Source organism: Macaca fascicularis, chromosome X (assembly GCF_037993035.2).
Source record: "Macaca fascicularis isolate 582-1 chromosome X, T2T-MFA8v1.1".
NCBI lineage: Eukaryota > Metazoa > Chordata > Mammalia > Primates > Cercopithecidae > Macaca > Macaca fascicularis.
In genome coordinates this window covers 93,300,827-93,320,774 of record NC_088395.1, presented here as the reverse complement: position 1 = coordinate 93,320,774, position 19,948 = coordinate 93,300,827, and the positions used below count along the sequence as shown (strand labels likewise).

Sequence of the window (19,948 nt, the reverse complement as noted above, 5' to 3'; positions counted from 1 at the left end):
CCAACCCCAAACATATCAGAAGACAAAAAATAATCAAAATCTGAACTGAACTGAAAGAAATTGTACATGTTTTTTGGCCTATCATATGGGCTGATATGGTTTGGCTCTGTGTCCCCATCCAAATCTCATCTTGAATTGTATTCCCATAATTCCCATGTGTTTTGGGAGGGACCCAGTGGGAGATAACTGAATCATGGGAGAGGTTTCTCCCATACTCTTCTCATGGTAGTGAATAAGTCTCACGAGATCTGATGGTTTTATAAGGAGAAACCCCTTTACTTGGTTCTCATTCTCTCTCTTGCCATCGCCATGTAAGAAGTGCCTTTTGCCTTCCACCATGATTGTGAGGCCTCCCTTACCACGTGGAAGTGTAAGTCCATTAAATCTCCTTCTTTTGTAAATTGTCCAGCCTTGGGTATATCTTTATCAGCAGCGTGAAAATGGACTAATCCATGGTCTATCGTAGAGAATGTGCCACATGCTGATGAGAAGAATGTAAATTCTGCATTTATTGGATAAAGTGCTCTGTAAATACTTTTAGGTCGGTTTGTTCTAGCATTCAGTTTAAGTCCTTGTTTGCTTTCTGCTTTGATGCTATGTCTAGTTCTGTCAGTGGAGTGTTGAAGACGCTCACTATGATTGTGCTGCTGTCTACCTCTTTTCCTAGGTCTAGTAGTAACTGTTTTATTAATCTGGGAGTTTCAGAGTTAGGTGCAGGTATATTTAGGAATGTAATATCTTCTTGTTGGATGTATCCTTTTATCAATATATTAATATAATGACCTTCTTTGTCTTTTCTTCACTGCTTTTGCTTTACAGTCTGTTTTACCTGATATAAGAATTGCTCCTCCTGCTTATATTGCTTTTATTATTTGAACAGACCATTATGTATTAGATTAACTAAGAATTTTTATAAATTGGTTGGGCATGGTGGCTCATGCCTGTATTCCCAGCACTCTGGGAGGCCAAGACAGGCAGGTCTCTTGAGCCCAGAAATTCAAGACCAGCCTATGCAGCGTGGCAAAACCCTGTTTCTACTAAAAAATACAAAGGTTAGTTGGGAGTGGTGGCACATGCCTGTAGTCCCAGCTACTGGGGGGTGGAGGGGGTTAGGAGAGAGGATCTCCTGAGCCTGGGAGGTCAAGGCTGCAGTGAGCCGTGATCACACCACTGCACTCCAGCCTGGGTGACAGAGTGAGACCCTGTAAAAAAACAAACTAACAAAACAAAAAGAAGAAATCAAAAATATTAATTTATCTTAATTTATTCCTCCTCTAGTGCTCTTCCTTTGTTTACATAAATCAAACTTTCCAACGTATATCATTTTCTTTTTTCGTGAAGAGTTTTCAATGTTTCTTGTGATGCAGTTCTACTGGTATGGTAACAAATTACCTCAATTTTTGTTTGAGAAAGTTTTTATTTTTCCTTCACTTTTTTTTTTTTTTTTTTTTTTTTTTTTTTTTTTTTTTGAGACGGAGTCTCACGCTGTTGCCCAGGCTGGAGTGCAGTGGCGCGATCTCGGCTCACTGCAAGCTCCGCCTCCCGGGTTCCCGCCGTTCTCCTGCCTCAGCCTCCCGAGTAGCTGGGACTACAGGCGCCCGCCACCGCGCCCGGCTAATTTTTTGTATTTTTAGTAGAGACGGGGTTTCACTGTGGTCTCGATCTCCTGACCTTGTGATCCGCCCGCCTCGGCCTCCCAAAGTGCTGGGATTACAGGCTTGAGCCAGGGAAATTTTCCTGGAGACAGAATTCTAGGTTTGTGGGGTTTTAAATATATATTTTTAAATTCTTGTGGGTGGATAGTAAGGGTATACATTTATGATGTTTTCTTTTTCAACACTCTAAATATTTCATTCCACTCTCTTGCTATTTGCCTGGTTTCTAAAGAGAAGTCCAGTGTAATTATTATCTTTGTTTCTGTGTGAAAATAAAGTTTTTTTTCTCTGTCTTCTTTCAAGATTTTCTTTTTGTCATTGGTTTTCTGCAGTTGGAATATGATATGGGTATTTGTAGATTTTGGTATTTATCCTACTTAGTGTTTGCTGAACAATTTGTGATTTGGTGTTTCTCATTAATTTTGGAAAACTCTCAGTCGTTGTTATTTGAAATATGTCTTCTGTTCTTTTATCTTTTTCTTTTCTTTGTCACACAGTTCTTAGATAGTCCATTCTGGTATTTTATTTCTGTCATCATTTCTCTTTTTTCAGCTTGGGAAGTATGTGTTGAAATATCTTCAAGCTTACTGATTCTTTGCTTGACTCTGTGTATTCTATCGATTATTTCATATAAGATATTCTTCATTTTATTGGAGTTCTTTCTTTTATTCCTAGCATTTTCTTTTGATTTTTTCTTAGGGTTTCTGCCTCACTGATTAACTATCCCATGTGTTCTGTATGATGTTCGTTTTTTCCATTCTCTTAGTATATTAGTTTTTTTTTTTTTTTTTAAATTCTCAGTCTGATAATTCTAAAATATCAGCTATGTCTGAATTTGGTTCTGTTGTTTGCTCTGTCTCTTCAGATTGTGTTTTTTGATTTTGTTTATGTTTGCATTTTCTTTTTCGTTTAAAGCCAGAAATGATGTAGTAGGAGAGACTGAAGTAAATGGGCCTTTGGTGATAGGTTTTATGCTGATCTGGCTGGTAGTTAGGCTATCGTAAATGCTTGCTTTACCTGTGGCATTAGTGTCTAAATTTTCCTCTAGTCTTGTTTCTGTCCTCCTTAGTTTTGCTTCTCCCTAGAGAACCTGTCATAACTAGGGTCTGAAAATTGCAGTTCTTTAAGCTGTAATCCCCCTTTGTTATACAGGAGCACTACTGTGGGGATACTTAAATGTGAGAGAAGAAACATTCTGTAATCTTATGATTAGGTCTTAGCCCCTTAGTGAGCCTGTATCCTTGGGCTGTGACTTTCACAAGTAATTTTTAACTCCCGTAAGTCCTTAGGTGAGACAGAAGGCTTAAGGCTGCTGGAACTGTACTGTTCTTTTCCCCTCACATAAAAGTTAGAGAGGGTTGGAGGTTAGTATATCCCTTTCCCCAGGTCAGTTAGGCTCTAGCAACACCAAGTAGTTTAAGCTCTGGTAAAATAGTTTTCTTTGAGGACGGGCCTTCAGGAGAACAGATACTATGAGCATATTTCAAAGTTGTTACTTTTCTTTTCCCCTTGCTAGAAACATGAGGAGAATGTTCTCATATCTTCACCCTGAGAATCTGGTACGGCTCCTAGAAATAAAACTCATGAAAGTGTAGGGGCCTCATAAACCAGGGCCTCCACGAATTTTTTGTCTCTTGAGCTAGATCTACAGCAAGTCTCCTGCAATTACTCAATTATCTTTTAAATGCTTCTACCAGGATCTAGCTGTGGCTTCTTCTCCTTATGAGCTGTGCTGCCTTTCTCTCTAGTTTCCAGCATGGTGGGGCTCTGTGACCTCAAGCTCTGATGGCTTTAATAAGAGTTGGTGATTCTCAGATTGTTTATCTTTTTTCTAGTTGCAAAGATGGGAGTAATGACTTCCAAGCTCTTTATATGTCGGACTAGAGGCCAAAGTCTTCTAAATTACCCTCATTATAACCTGAATCTACCTTAATCAGTCCTTTTTTAACTTTTCATATCATAATATTTATAACTTTTCTGGCATTCATTTCATTTGCTTTTGTTTAACATTTCATTTTGTATGGGACATTTTACGCTTGAGATTATAACTACTTTAAAGTAACACACCATAACCTATTTTTGTATGCCTAATAACTGACCAATTTCACTAAGATTTGGAACATTATATTAAAATGTCTCAGAATTCCTCTGTTGCCTTAATCCCAAGGTAGAATGGCAGGATAAAAGTGTCAGGGAAGAGAGTAATGAAACCCTATCCTGGATTATCCATTCGTAAGAAAAGTAAGATATATATAAAAGTCATATACACAAGATCTGCTTTGCTGCAGAAAGGCTTATGAGTCTTTGAAGTCCCTAAAACATCATCTAAACCTGTATTTGTATACATTAGCTATAGTGCGATTGCTAAGTAATAATACTACTTGTGATATATATAGTACTTACTCTATGCAACTCACTGTTAACATATTTTACTTTATTATTCTGAGACCTCACAGCAACCTTAAGTGGGTGTATTTTTTATCCACAGTCTATATAGTTGTGGATATTAAGACTTAGAAATGTTAGGTGACTTCTCCAACATCTAACAATAATGTAGAATTCAAAACATGTGGCCGGGTGTAGTGGCTCACACCTGTAATCCCAGAACTTTGGGAGTCCAAGGCGGGCAGATCACCTGAGGTCAGGAGTTCAAGACCAGCCTGGCCAGCATGGTGAAACCCCATCTTTACTAAAAATACAAAAAAAAAAAAAAAAAAAAAAAAAAAAAAAAAAAAAAAACAAACCTTAGCTGGCTGTGGTGGCAGGTGCCTGTAATCCCAGCTACTTGGGAGGCTGAGGCAGGATAATTGCTTGAACCCAGGAGGCGGAGGTTGCAATGAGCCAAGATCGCTCCATTGCACTCCAGCCTGGGCAACAAGAGCAAAACTCCATTAAAAGAAGGAAAAAAAAAAGAATTCTAAACATGTGGGATTCAAACACAAGTTTATGTGACTTTAGCCAACATTCTTAATGACTATACTACATAGCCTCCCATGTACCTCTATTCTGTGTACCTCTACCTTCCACGTACCTCCCATGTGCCCTTACATGTACTTAAGATTTAACCATTTAATATCAGAAGAGGAGGTAAAGAGGGAAAGTGAGTCCCTCTTTACCTCCCCTTCTGATACTAAATCGGTATACCTTATTGAAGAAAAATAGACTAAGCCCTGCCAGCCAAAGTTTTCTAGTAGGTCTTGGATAGTATTTTGCTCAACACACCCAGTTTTGGGAGGACGGTATACATACTATTGGTTAGCAGGTGGTTCTGCTGCAGTGGATTGAGGGTTGGAGCACCTCCAACGCCTGGCTGGCCAGCTAGGGCTGCATGAGCAATTCCATGTTGGGGTCCAGGTGCCGCAAATGGAGACTGCATCTTATCCTTATCCCAGGAGGATTCACTTCCACCTGAAAAAGATTCATATAAACAGATTTCAATTTGACAACTTTCCATAAGAAGGCTTTTTAAAATTCCCTTTTAGGGCTGCAATCATGAATACCACCTCTTAGAATATTGTTATTGAACACAGTTAACTCATTTTTATGACAGTTTCAAAAACTTTCAATAGTCTAGAGATGTAAGCTGCCTTTGGGAAGGCTAAATCATTCTCAATAATAGTATAGGCACTCTTGACTTGTTGGTATTCTCAACAAATCTGGAATCATAATGAATAGCTTTTAGAAGCACTTACATGTTAGGGAACATTAATTGACCACCACTGCCTTGTATTCTAAACCTTTAACATACATATACTATATTTTAAAGGACTGTACTGATCACTGAAAAAGAACACACTCATTTGTAAGAGCATGATAACATGCAAAAATACATAGTAAGAAAAGAATGATCTTTTCTTCTCAGGTCACTCAGAGAAGCAAATCTATTCATACACACTAGAGTTCTGTATAAAATAAGCTGGACAAAAATAGGAAACAATTGCTTTGAATTTGAAATTATACTTACCTTGATCCTTCAAGATAGAACGTGAGGTGAAGTGTGTATAAATGTAGACAAATCATGATCTACATTGACATAGCTATTTCATCTGGTATCTAACATACTATGGGGGATAGAACCATTGCTTAAATCCATATGGAAAACAAATACAGAATAATTTCCAGGACATTCTTTCAGGATAATACTTTAAACAGGGAAGTAAAGAGTGGGATTCGAATCACTGCAGAAGCAGATAGTCTGGCTTTAGAAAACAAAATGGTTGCAGGCAGCTGCATCTATTTGCTTGATGTGCTTCATTCATTCAGGGGTCAGTGGTTCCTCCTCCATTCCCATGCTGGGACTGCAACATTAGCACTCTACCTGGCTGACACCATCCCACTTACTGCCTGAAACTCTGACCCTGTTTGTGTGGGGTTTGGTCTTGGGACTCTTGGGAGCTCTGTAAAATATGTACGTTTAATGGTTTTTTTTAAAGGTAGAAAAATCAACATACTCATATCCACAACATTTAATATTGTGATTATTTTCACATCTTTGACTTCCCTCCCACACTTTGTTCATATGGATACCCATTTTTACATTATAAGCAGTCTGTCATGTTGCTTCAGGTATCATATCTACAAAGTGCAGTGACTATTAAACATTAGACTTCGTCTCCAATTGTCACTACTATAGTCTACATTATAACAAAAACATTCATTTAAATTATTTCCTTAGAATCAGTTAATTCCCTGAGTGGAATTTGAGTCAAAGGGGACAAAAATTTTTATACTTTTATTTCAAAAACCACATTTGCAAAAGCAGTTTTGAGAGTTGTAAACTTTTCAGGGAAATGTCTTCAGGCCCAATTGGTATTCCTCCTCAAGATTTAAAATTTATTCAAGCAAATTGCCTGCTAGAATCTCTGAAAGGATTGTTTAACCTTCCTCTCCAGTCATCCAGTCTTACCTCAGTTCTGAAGAGGAAGAACTTTATTCTAGTCCTCCTCTTCAGTACTCTTTCAGGTTCTTTTGTGGCCAAAGTTAATCTCTAATCCAAAAGTGAGAATCTTGACTAGCCTCCAACTAGATGAGCTGAGATAAGGAAACACCAGATTCTAGAGCAGTATATGTAAAGATTGAAGGGTATCTGGCCCTGCTGATGTGGACGCAGATTTTCCAATCAAATGTGGGAAGAAATAAGCAGTTACTTGTTGGGGTCCTGCTATAAGCCATTCAGACAAGATGCATGAAACCTTCGTAGGTAGGAAATTTGGTTGAATTTAATAGACTGGTTTAATGGACCAAAAATCATTCCCTTGATCATGTTGAGGTCTGCTATGTTCATTGAAAACATGCAATACTTCTATGATTACCACTTGTTCTCTCTTTTCATCCAGATGTTGGCTGTTGTACAGCATGTGCTTAAGAGCAGGGAGGTAATTTATGGTTTGGTGCATTGACATATTTTAGTGTTGACAAATTTGAAATTTCAATTAAAATCAATAAGACATTGTTATGCTGTAATGAAGAGAGATGGTGGGGCAAGGGAGTATTTTAATAAGCTATGAAAGTAACCACTGCAACACTGAGAATTCTTTATAGAAACATTAGGCCAATAAACATGATTAATATCAGAAAATGCAAAAATTTGAAAGATCAATTACTGAGCAAAAATGGAAGCACTGCATCATTTTAGCACTATGTTCAAGATATGAATTAGCTTACCATTGCAGAACTGTAATTTATAAAATGAGTAAAATATTGACAAAGGAAGATACATTTAGAAGACATTAAATTATACCATATGATAATAATATAGTACTGCAGTATCACAGCAGCAACAGCAACACAGCAACATTGGAGCTGAGATTATATTAATATTTATTTTATAAATGTAAAACTATTTATTCTACATTTAATATTAAATGGTACATTAGGTAGTATTCTCATGGTTTGTGTATCACATTTTCCAAATAAGCTTGAATAGAAATGTTTTAAAAATCTTATCAAAGGATTTCAGTGTGGTTTTATGTATGCTTTGATGAGAACTTTGTATACACTTTTTCCAACAGCTCACACCTTTGTTAACTACTGTGTTAATGATAGAAAAGGTAGTTTCCATCTCTTCCCACCTCCACCAAATGTGGATATAAGTATTATCCTGCAATGTAACGGCAACTGTATATGAATCAAATGGCTGAGGAGTGTGGAACATTCTAGATATTTGGATTAGGAGGTATTAACTCTCTGACTACATTTTTTTGTCTTTTGATCTAAATCTCTTATCTTTTTAAGTGTAAACATTAATTATGACTTAATCTGGAATGTTCGGGGGCCCCAATGTTTGCATTTTTATGCCTCTTTGTCAAGATGCAGTAATACCCATTGCCCTTAAAACTAACAAAGTATTTTGACCAATCTAAGCTACAGTCAGCCTTGTATTAACCACTATTTTGAAGGCTTGGATATCCACCTTCCTTGTCCTATCTATCTGTCTGTCTGTCTACCTCCAAATGCAGTAGTTAGCTAAGGCTGCCATAACAAATACCACAGACAGAATGGCTTAAACCACAAGAATTTAGTTTCTCACAGTTCTGGAGGTCAGAAGTCCAAGATCATGGTTTTGGCAGGTTTAGTAGTTTCTCCTGAGACCTTCCTCTATGGTTTGTAGATGACTGTGTTTTCCCTGTGTCCTCACATGCTCTTTCCTCTGTGCAAGTTCATCCTTGGTAACTCTTTTATGCTCAAGTTTCCTCTTCTTATAAGAACTCCAAGCAAACTGGATTAGAATCCATTCTAGGCCGGATTTATTTATTTATTTATTTAAATTGTTATTATTTTTTAATTTTTGTGAGTACAGAGTACGTGTATATATTTATGGAGTACCTGATATGTTTTGCCACAGGCATGCAATGTGAAATAAGTACATCATGGAGAATGAGGTATTCATCCCCTGAAGCATTTATCCTTTGAGTTACAAGCAATACGGTTAGATTCTTTGTTTTAAAATATACTTAATTACCTCCTTAAAGGCCTTAGCTACAAATACAGTCACATTTCAAAGTAACTGGGGGTTAGGGCTTCAATATCTGAATTTTAGGGGTACGTAATTCAGCCCATAACACTAAAGTATGCACATTTGTTGGAACCAGACCATACTAGCTTTGTGAGGGAATTCCTCCAGTAAAGAGGAGATAAACTGGACAGCATTTTTCACAAGGCATGACTAAGAGGCTGGCAGGGTAGGCAGTGGGTTTGCGAAAATAAAATAACCTCTTTAAGTCTTCATGAAATTTTGTATTAAGTATAAACGTAACCTAAGCATGTAAAGATAATGTAGAAAATGCAGCAAATCCTCATTAACTGAATAATTTATTTGAGCTTTTCCATATCAACTACTTATCACTGTTTTACCACAATATTTAGTAAAACTAAATTGATGACAATAAACAGTGTAACACAATCAACAGTATTACAAGCAACTATTGCTACATTAGTACTAATTTAATCCTAACGTTACCAATAAGAAAGCTAGAGAGAACTACATTTTTATAAGCCCTTACTTCATAGAAATATATATTCTTAGTTAGAATCAGTGTAAGAACAATAAAATGATTCACTGTGGGGAAATATTAATTTAACAAGGTATCTGACAAACTTCTATTGCTTTAATCAGAAACTCTTTAGTTTGCAATTTAGACCTTTTTAAAAAAATCCCATTTTAAAATGTTAGGGTTCCCAGAAGGTTATTTGTTTTTGTGGCATTTTCTTTGTAGGATAAGTGGGTAGAGGACAGAGACCTATGAATCACAGAGACCCTACAACAGAAACATGGAATTTAACACATAAAAAGGACCTTTTTATCATCCATTGAGTTACAAATAATAACTTGAAAAAGGATTGGCCGGGCGCGGTTGCTCACGCCTCTAATCCCAGCACTTTGGGAGGCCGAGGCGGGTGGATCACGAGATCAGGAGATCGAGATCATCTTGGTTAACATGGTGAAACCCCATCTCTACTAAAAATACAAAAAATTAGCCGGATGTGTTGGCGGGCACCGTAGTCCCAGCTACTCGGGAGGCTGAGACAGGAGAATGGCGTGAACCTGGGAGGCGGAGCTTGCAGTGAGCTGAGATCGCACCACTGCACTCCAGCCTGGGCGACAGAGCGAGACTCCATCTCAATAAAAAAAAAAAAAAAAAAAAAAAGGAGCAAGATCATATCATGGGTGGGACCCAAAGCAGTATTTTAATGTTTTAATTTGCTAAAATTTTGAATTAGCACTTCCGCATTTCCCATTCTGATAACACAATGCTTACTATGGTCAGGTTGTGAAAAGCAATAACAAAGATCATTATGATGTGTTCCAAACAAATTAGCATAAGCCTACAAGCCAAAACACCGAAACACCAACATGTTTCAAATGGATATAAAGGAAACCCAGCAGTAAGGCTCTAAATAAAAATTCCAAGCAATCATTCTTCACCTTAGCACCATGTTGTTAAGAATGAGTGAAGGAAGCTAATAAAATATTCGCTGAAGAGAATCAAGAAAATTTAGTAACCAGTCTTCCTCATCCACCCATAGGGGTCAGTGATCTTCTTTATAAATGAATAAGCTGTAATTTCTGTAGGTTTGAGTTTCTAAGACTACTAGAATTGTGTGAGTCATAGGCAAGTGTTTCATAATTTAAAAGTGATCTGTCTTATGAATTCAAGTTGAGTGTAACTTTTAAAATTTTAGAGGAATACTGTAATAGCAGTTGCTAGTATATTTTGCAAAGTACACATTTAAAAGCCACCTACTAGAAAAAATATATAAGGTAATTATATAAATTCAAAACTATGGCCTTGAATGTGAAAAATGGAAGTGTTTATAACAAGCTGTCCTTACATTGAAACTTTTGTAGCTACAACAAAACATATAAGTCAGATTATTTGAAAATATGGGTCTAAATTGATCATGTTTCCAGTAATCTTACGTACATAAGGCAAAGAAAAAGCAGTCAAATGGGAAGAGGTCTATGTAGCATACGGCCTAAATCGAGCTTGTTCTCTCAGCCATAGAATATTTGTTTAGCTAGAATCTTAGATAAACGCACCTTGTTTGATGAATCTACACAGTATGAAGCATTTTGTAGTAGAAAAATATTTTGAATCATAATTAAACCGTTAAAGACTTCATTTATTTTTCTAAATAATAATATAGTATGTGTTAAGTGTGTGTAGCGGGGAGGTGTACACATACACATATCGACACAAATTCAGGGTTTAGGATATTGTAAAGTGCTAATACATGAATGGAAAACAAGGTGTGTATGTGTAGAGGTGCTATACTCTACAATCATCATATTATTCTTTTATTTGCTTTTCCTGTATGCATTCAAAAAATAGAATATTCAGCAGTTTTCCAGATTGGTGACATCAGTAGCACAATCATGCAGTGTATCTGAAATTTGAACCAATATGGATAGAAAATAGACAGCAATTATTCATTTTAAAATATTGAGAAGGTCTCAACTAGTTTATCTCCTCTTTTACTTTAAAACGTTACCTAGAAACAGCCACACCGCCGGGTGATAGTCTAGAAATTTCAGGTTTAATCAGAGGTATAATAGCAGCTAATTGATGAGCCTCTAGGGCTGTACTTGCCAACACAATAACCACTAGTCACCTGTGGCTATTTAAATATAACTTTTAATTAATTAAAATAAAGTCAAAAGAATGAAAAAATTCAGCTCCTCAGTTGCACTAATCACATTACCAATGCTCAAAGGTCACATGCAGCTAGGGACTATCATATCGAGAAGTACAGATACTGATAATTTACTTCCTTGCGGAAAGTTATACTAGAAAGCGCTATCCTAGAGTATAAGCAGTGTGTGTAAAACAGTTTAAAACACAGGTATCTACAGCATCTTCATTTCAACATATCTGAAACTAAACTGACCATTATTCAATGAAAGAGATCTTGCTCCTTTATTTCCTATATCTGTTAGTGGCATAATGCAGTTGTTTCAATGGGAAATGTTTGCGTTCTTAACATGTGTCAGGTGCTATTTGCAGGTATTGGGAATAGAGAAATAAAGGGCAAATCCCTTGACCTCAACGATCTCTCAGTGCAATAAGTACCATTGCCATCTCTTAACCATTCACTCTGTGCTTAAGTGACCAAATTATCTGGAATTGACTTTACACTGAGTTCCCTTCCATTCCCACTGACACTGCCTTTGTCTGGACCCTCATTCCTCTCTCACATTACAATCATCTCAAGAGACTCTTAACTGATTTTCCTACTACTAGCCTCATCTCCTCCAATTGGCCCTTGACATAGCGACTGAAATAAACATGAAAAACAAAAATAAAGAAGGTGGAGTATCAGAAAGGACCATCTAAAAAGAAGAGAATACAACTGAGCAGAGCAGTATCCAGGAAGAAAGAAAAGAATGCCTTGGTTGCATGACCAGAATGTTTATATACAAACCTTCAAACGGTTCCAAGAAATGTACAAAGACTCTGTGAGAGAGTGTGATGGGTGGACCAACATGCACTACAACTGTTGTATTAACACATAAGCATTATCTTCTTTCTTTATTATACTTTAAGTTCTGGGTTACATGTGCAGAATGTGCAGTTTTGCTACATAGGTATACACTTGCCCTGGTGGTTTGCTGCACCTATCAACCTGTCACCTACATTAAGTATTTCTCCTAATGTTATCCCTCCCCTAGCCCCCTAGCCCCTGAAAGGCCCCAGTGTGTGATGTTCCTCTCCCTGTGCCCATATGTCCTCATTGTTCAACTCCTACTTCTGAGTGACAATACAAGGTGTTTGGTTTTCTGATCTTGTGACAGTTTCCTGAGAATGACGGTTTCCAACTTCATCCACGTCCCTGCAAAGGACATGAACTCATCCTTTTTTATGGCTGCATAGTATTCCATGGTGTATATGTATCACATTTTCTTAATCCAGTCTATCATTGATGGACATTTGGACTGGTTCCAAGTCTTTGCTATTGTGAATAGTGCTGCAATAAACATACGTTTGCATGTGTCTTTATCATAGAATGATTTATAATCCTTTGGGTATATGCCAAGTAATGGGATGGCTGGGTCAAATGGTATTTCTGGTTCTAGATCCTTGAGGAATCGCCACACTGTCTTCTACAATGGTCAAACTAATTTACACTCCCACCAACAGTGTAAAAGTGTTTCTATTTTTCCACAACCTCTCCAGCACCTGTTGTTTACTGACTTTTTAATGATCACCATTCTAACTGGCATGAGATGGTACTCATTGTGGTTTTGATTTGCATTTCTCTAATGACCAGTGATGATGAGCTTTTTTTCATGTCTGTTGGCTGCATTATCTTTACAGGCGAAACCACCAACCACACAAACAAATGAAAAAAATCAAACAAATGACCCTATACTTTTATCATCACTGTCATTCAAAAAGATTAGGAGTCAATTTCAAAAGTTTCCAAATTAATAGTGAATAAATTTGTTTCTGGATTTAAAAGGAACTCACGCTTCAAAGTAGACTTGATAATTAAAATATAAGTACTCGCCACAGGCTTACTCAAGTCAATTGCACCTAACTCATACATATTTCTAAAAATAAGGCTAATATGTTTCACAAAGTAAATGTAAAATTCAAACAAAGTCCCAATATATTTGTTTCTAAATTAAAATGTTGCAAGATGTAAGTATTCCCTGAGTGCCACTTTAAAGCACAGTGGCTAAAACTTGAACATCACATTATGGAATTTCAAAGATTAGTTTAGTTGTAGAAGGAATTATATCACAGATAATGAAGGCACAGTGCTCTTCCATATGACCTGCCGAATGTGATGATATGGTTGGAGAAACTCTTGCAAACTATTAGTTTGCATAACTTAAAATACACTCTGGTTCAAAGGTATTTTATCGTAGACATGAAGAAAATGGGGTTTTGCCAGATATTATTTTGCAATTCCAAATGATAATCTTATCTTATTCACTCTCCTATGAACCCCCCACATTTTTAAATTGTCGTATTTATCTTGGTATCATGTTATGTTGCCTGGAGTAGAAGTTTTTTAAAAAATATACACTTCAGTGGCTGGGTATGGTGGCTCACACCTGTGATCCCAGCACTTTGGGAGGCCGAGGGCAGGTCACGAGGTCAGGAGATCAAGAACATCTTGGCCAACATGGCGAAACCCTGTCTCTACTAAAAATACAAAAATTAGTTGGGCATGGTGGTGTGCAGCTGTAGTCCCAGCTACTCGGGAGGCTGAGACAGGAGAATTACTTGAACCAAGGAGGCAGACGTTACAGTGAGCCAAGATCACACTACTGAACTCCAGCCTGGTGACAGAGTCAGACTCTGTCTCAAAAAATAAATAAATAAATAAATAAATATAAATAAATAAATAAATACATACATACATACATAAAATAAAAATACCCTTCAATTCTATATAAGCTGTCTGCTGTGGCAAGTACAGAAAAATGTGTTTATGTGTGACAAGACACTTTTTGGAAATTTGAATTCATTTCTTGCTACTGTAAGTATTGCAAGTTAAAACACTCGAAAAATCTAAGTTCAAGACAGTGATAGCATTTTCTTATCTGAATTTGAGTTCCTTCTTTCATTCTTAATAACATGTGGTCTGTCTAAATGACGAACATATTATCAAGTCACTTCACAGTAAATAATCATATAATACCACCAATATAGCTTGGATATTTGTCCCCACCCAAATCTCATGTTGAATTTTAGTTTCGAATGCTGGAGGTGGGACCTGGTGGAAGGTGTTAGGATCAGGGGGACGGAACCTTTATGGCTTGGTGCTGTCTTCATGACAGTGAGTGAGTTCTTGCAAGATTTAATCATTTAAAAGTGTGTGGAACCTCACCTTCACCCTCTCTCCATTGCTACTGCTTTCACCATGTGACATGATTATTCCCCCTTTGCGTTCCGCCGTGAAAAAAAGCTCCCTGAGGCTTCACCAGAAACCAAGCAGAACCACCATCTATCATTTCCCTCTTTCGTCATATTTCTGAAACATTGAACAATTACTGAGAATACAGGCCAATTATTTATTTTAAAGAGCTAGTTCCTAGAATTTGTAAGTTGTGATATGTGCTCTTGTAAAATATACCTTAAATCGGAGGTCCTTAAAATGAGGTTATGCATACCCTAGAAAATGTAAAAGCTGACCTACAAAGATAGAGCAAGATATTTGAGTTTTAACATTTATTTGCTATGTTAACCAAAAAGTAACTACAACATTATGTGTCACTAATATTTAAGATATGAATCATCACTGATGCCTTCACCGCTCAAGCATTAGAGGAACCCGGAGGGGTTGGGGGAAGGAGGAATTTTCAGCAGGGCACGTGGTTGGCCATTGGCAGCCCTAGATTTTTATTTACTCTGACCTCATTGTGATATGTTCTACATGCACTGAGTAGATTCAATAAACTAGCCGTTACAAAATGAACAACACAATACAACCTCAGACTGAAGACAATAATGCAAGCATAGGAGAAGAAATATAAAATAGCAGAGCTGATACTTCTCCTACTCAATGTAGGAACTCTGTCACTTTCATTAAGAAGTGAAATATTGTAAAGGTCATCAGATTTGATGTATTAATCACATTGTCCTCACTGATACTAAGAATATATGTTTTAAAGGTTTTATGTAATAAATAAACTTTATTAGTTAAAATCTTGCTTAATCTTGTTCTCATTAATTTCTATTTTATGTATATGTTAGTACATGTATACAGCTTGAAATGTACTTTATGTATACTAGAAGAACATACTTTTTTTTTTTTTTTTTTTTTTTTTTTTTTTTGAGACAGAGTCTCCCTCCGTCTCCCAGGCTGGAATTCTGTGGCACGATCTAGGCTCACTGCAAGCTCCGCCTCCCAGGTTCACGCCATTGTCCTGCCTCAGCCTCCCAAGTAGCTGGGACTACAGGCACCAGCCACCATGCCTGACTAATTTTTTGTATTTTGTTTAGTAGAGACAGGGTTTCTCCGTGTTAGCCAGGATGGTGTCGATATGCTGACCTCGTGATCCGCCCGCCTCAGCCTCCCGAAATGCTGGGATTACAGGCATGAGCTGCCACGCCCTGCCTAAAAGAGCATACTTATTATTTACCTGATGGAGTGTATGAACATAAGGTTTCAATGACTGCTTTGAATTTATAAAAAAATTAAATGGCACAAATTTACAGTTTTTTTCATAATCAGAAATTTAAAAAAAATATGTGTGTAATATTATATTTTTACAGCACTCATTTTTCATAGATCAACTAAGAAGATGAAAAATGAGTGTTGTAAAAGTGTAATATTATGGATGTATATTTACCTACCCATACATAATTTAAGTATATTTACCTACTTGTAACATAATTTAAATATATATACCTACCCATAACATAATTTAAGTATACATACCTACATAATTTAAGTGTATTTTCCTACCCATAACATAATTTAAGTATATATACTTACACAAAACATAATTAAAGTACTTTTTCTATTACACTGTTAATTTAACCAAATAAACCATGCTTTAGAAGCTAATGAAGTAAACCAAAAAGCAGAGGATAAGACTGGCCACATAGAAGGAGGCAGAATAATTCATCTCTTCTTTTTATCACTGCCCATAAACTAATATCATTTCTGTAGGTATAAATATCTTCCTGTCAGTGCAATTCTTACAGCTATCAAAAAATTATTTAGGGAAACCATATCGCAGTCTCTAGACAATAGAATTCATTTTGACCAATAAATCGAGATGAAAGCATTATGATCTTTTGCAGCCAATGGTGAGAGTTAATTATTACTCACACAGCAAGTTTTCTTGTTGAGATTTCAGCTTGTCTGTATGCTTTGGAGTGGTGAGGTTGAAGCGATCTTACTTGACTTTGTAGTGGTCAACTGGCAAAGTTCTATGAAAGTGGCAGATAGAGACCGACACAAAATAGAGAGGGAAGAACTGTATCCTTCAAAAAATTCTAATAGCATAGTGGAAGGAGCATCAGACAGACCTGAGGTTGAATTCTGGTCGCTCTATTTACTATCTATGGGCTTTAGAAATGACATTAAGGTTGTTTGAGTCCGAGTTTCCTAATATCTGATAGGGAAATATAATCTACCTGCTCTAGGGTTGTTTTAAGGATTAAATGAGATGGAATATGTAAAACGACACAATATCTAGACATATCAAACACTAAATGAGTGTAAGCTATTATCATTTAAGTTATTTTAGAATATAAAACCCCGTCTCTACTAAAAATACAAAAAATTAGCCGGGCGTGGTGGCGGGCACCTGTATTCCCAGCTACTGGGGAGGCTGAGGCAGGAAAATGGCATGAAGCCAGGAGGCGGAGCTTGCAGTGAGCCAAGACCACTCCACTGCACTCCAGCCTGGGCGACAGAGTGAGACTCTTGTCTCAAAAAAAAAAAAAAAAAAAAAAAAAATATATATATATATATATATATATATATAAAGACAAAATAGGGTATTAAATTCATTAACCTGTCTATAGAGTGACTACCTTTTTAACTATACTACCAACAAAAGATGATGAAGACCACTAGTGACCCCAAGAATTAAAGAAATAATTTGCAGAGGTAAAACTCTATTATTTTTGCAGTTAACCACATTAATTTTCATGGCCATGTGCATTTTAACTTATTGCTCTTAAAGCAGATTGCATAATAGAATACAGTAAAACATTGAAAATGAGAACTCCAGATGAGACTTTACTAGGCTACTTCTAATAATCTATCAAGTGGTTCAGCAGTGAGACTAAACAACTATATATAGCCTGTTCTCCCCTTGAGAAAGCAGCAGCAGAAGGCTGTTTGTTTTTTTTCTCTGTGCAGAAAAGACTGGGCTTGGCTGGTCAACATTGATTATTAATCCTAGGACTTCTTAAAAGAAGAACAATAAGAAAGAAACAAAAAAATATATTTAATATGAAGAAAGAGGAGAAAGTTGGTAGAAATAATGGAGAATAATTTTTGCCAATAATTTTCATAGTGCTCTAAACCGAATACAAAATAAAACAAAAAACAAGAGGAAAGAGGCAAGCATACAACATGAACATGAAAGACACAAAAAAGAAAGAATTTCAGCAAGAAAAAGGTAATCCTTTTACCCACATAAAGACAAAACCTGCAGACCCAAATTCACAGAAATCTATAAAACTGGGGAAAATATGACAAATTGAAATACATGGCAGAGCCTGAAATAACAATACAAAGAGAAAGAAACATATTTGTTAAGCTGAGGCATTAGACTGAATACACCAACAATTCTTCCATACGGAAAAAAGAAAGGATAAGGGAATACAGTTTTTTTAATGAAAAATAAAAGAAGAAGAAAATGCAGTAGATGCAACATAAATCAATAGATAGAATCAATATATAGCAAGTATCGATTTGACATGGACCATTCACTGGCTCTCGGATCTTAGTGCCTGTGAGTGTGTGGAATGGATCTTTCACTTGTATTATACTGGGGCTTATGAATGACTGCTGATGATATCAAAGAGATTCATAAATGGATTTTATCACTACATTGAGTAATTAAAACTATAATTATCAGTTAAGGGCTGCTACTTACAAAACAATTACAGCATATATGTCTAATACCTGTGAAAATCACATTCACTGAACGCACACTATGTGCCTGAAAAACGTTGAAAGCACACTGGGCACTTGACATGTGCCAGAAAGTATTCACCTAATCCTCAGAACACCATGTCATAGGTACTGTAATCAGCCACATTTTAGAGAGAAAACTGAAACTCAAAAGATTGATTTTCCCACTCTTGTATCACCAGTAAAGAATCAAACCAGGAAAGGCTCCAGAACACACACACTAAATCACTATCCTCAACTGTTTAACTGATAACGAGGTATATAAGTCCTTTTAACTTTTAACTGAGGTTTTGATTGTGAATGTGCACAGTTTAGAATCTGAGGAACAAAATGAGGCACTTTGGTGAAGAGAACTAAGAAAGTGGTAGTTTCAAAAATAGGCTTACTAGACTAGGCTGAGACCTGTAGTGGGCAGACGTGGGAATCATGAAGTATTGAAGGCCTTCAGAGAAAATCCCTCAATTCCAAGTGGCATAAGAAAGCTACTTTCTTATTCACGTCCCTCTTTTAAAATGAAGTCTTTTTAAAATATAAATGATATGAGTCAATTATGGGTAGTGTTTTCTCTGTCTTGAAAACGAGGGTAAGGCTGCAAAGCATCTGAAGGAAAAGGGCCAAGTTGATGCCTGAAGAGAAAAGAGTGGAAAAATAATGGTATTTCTTGGAAGCCAATCACTAAAAGAAGGACAGAACATACAAGGTCTAATACCACAACTGAAAACAATAATTTAAGTGGAAAAGGCATTATTACTACATCTAATGTGATTATTAACACTTCTTTAATGATCAGAAAAAAAATACTAACAGCCATGGGCTTAAAGTAATGAAAATATATCTAATTCAGAATACAATAAAAATGCCACAAGTAGACTAAATCTTTTTTTTTTTTTAAGACAGGATCTCACTCTGTCACCCAGGCTGGAGTGCAGTGATGCAATCATGGCTCGCTAGAGCTTTGAACTCCTGGGCTCAAGTGATCCTTTCAGCTCAGCCTCCCGAATAGCTGGCAATACAGGTGCACAACACCATGTCTGGCTAGTTTTTTCTATTTTCTGTAGAGATGGGGTCTCACTGTTTCCCAGGCTGATCTTAAACTCCTGGGCTCAAATGATCCTCATAAAGTGCTGGGATTACAGGTTTGAACCACTGCAATTGGCCAAGAAAACTTTTTATACACTGTTTTTCTTAACCTCAAATCCTGAACTTCTCTTTGAGCAGCTAAAATTATTTTTCAAGTAGTGTGCTAGACAAGCATTAGGAATAAGATTGTCTGCTTTTCTTGACCAAAACAAGAGAACACATCCTTTTCAAGTTGCAGGTTTTATATATGAAATGCTTACCATATCATAAAGAAACAAATTCAAGAAAATTCTATCAAGCAAGATAGAATGGAGTCAGACATAGATATAGATAGATAGATAGATAGATAGATAGATAGATAGATAGATAGATAGATACATACATACATACATACAAACATACATACATACATAGATACATTGATACATACATACATACATAGATACATAGATAGATACATAGATGAATGTGGAAGGCATGGTATGCACTCCCTGTCTACTGATGTTAGAAATGTTCAAGGGCAGCTGGATGCAAGGACTGACACCAGTAATCCTAGCAATGTGGGAGGCTGAGGCAGGAGGATTGCTTAAGGCCAGGAGGTC

The 19,948-nt window shown here is 36.6% G+C and overlaps 1 protein-coding gene across 8 annotated transcripts in view; it reads right to left on the bottom strand.

Moving 5' to 3' along the window:
- Window positions 1-19,948, bottom strand: part of DACH2 (dachshund family transcription factor 2) — a 691,333-nt gene that overhangs the window by 137,967 nt on the left and 533,418 nt on the right. For all 8 annotated transcript variants that reach the window (XM_015444057.3, XM_015444056.3, XM_074029434.1 and 5 more), the window contains one exon: window positions 4,905-5,063. In XM_015444057.3, coding sequence (XP_015299543.1) covers window positions 4,905-5,063 — 159 coding nt within the window. The remainder of the gene's footprint in view (window positions 1-4,904; window positions 5,064-19,948) is intronic.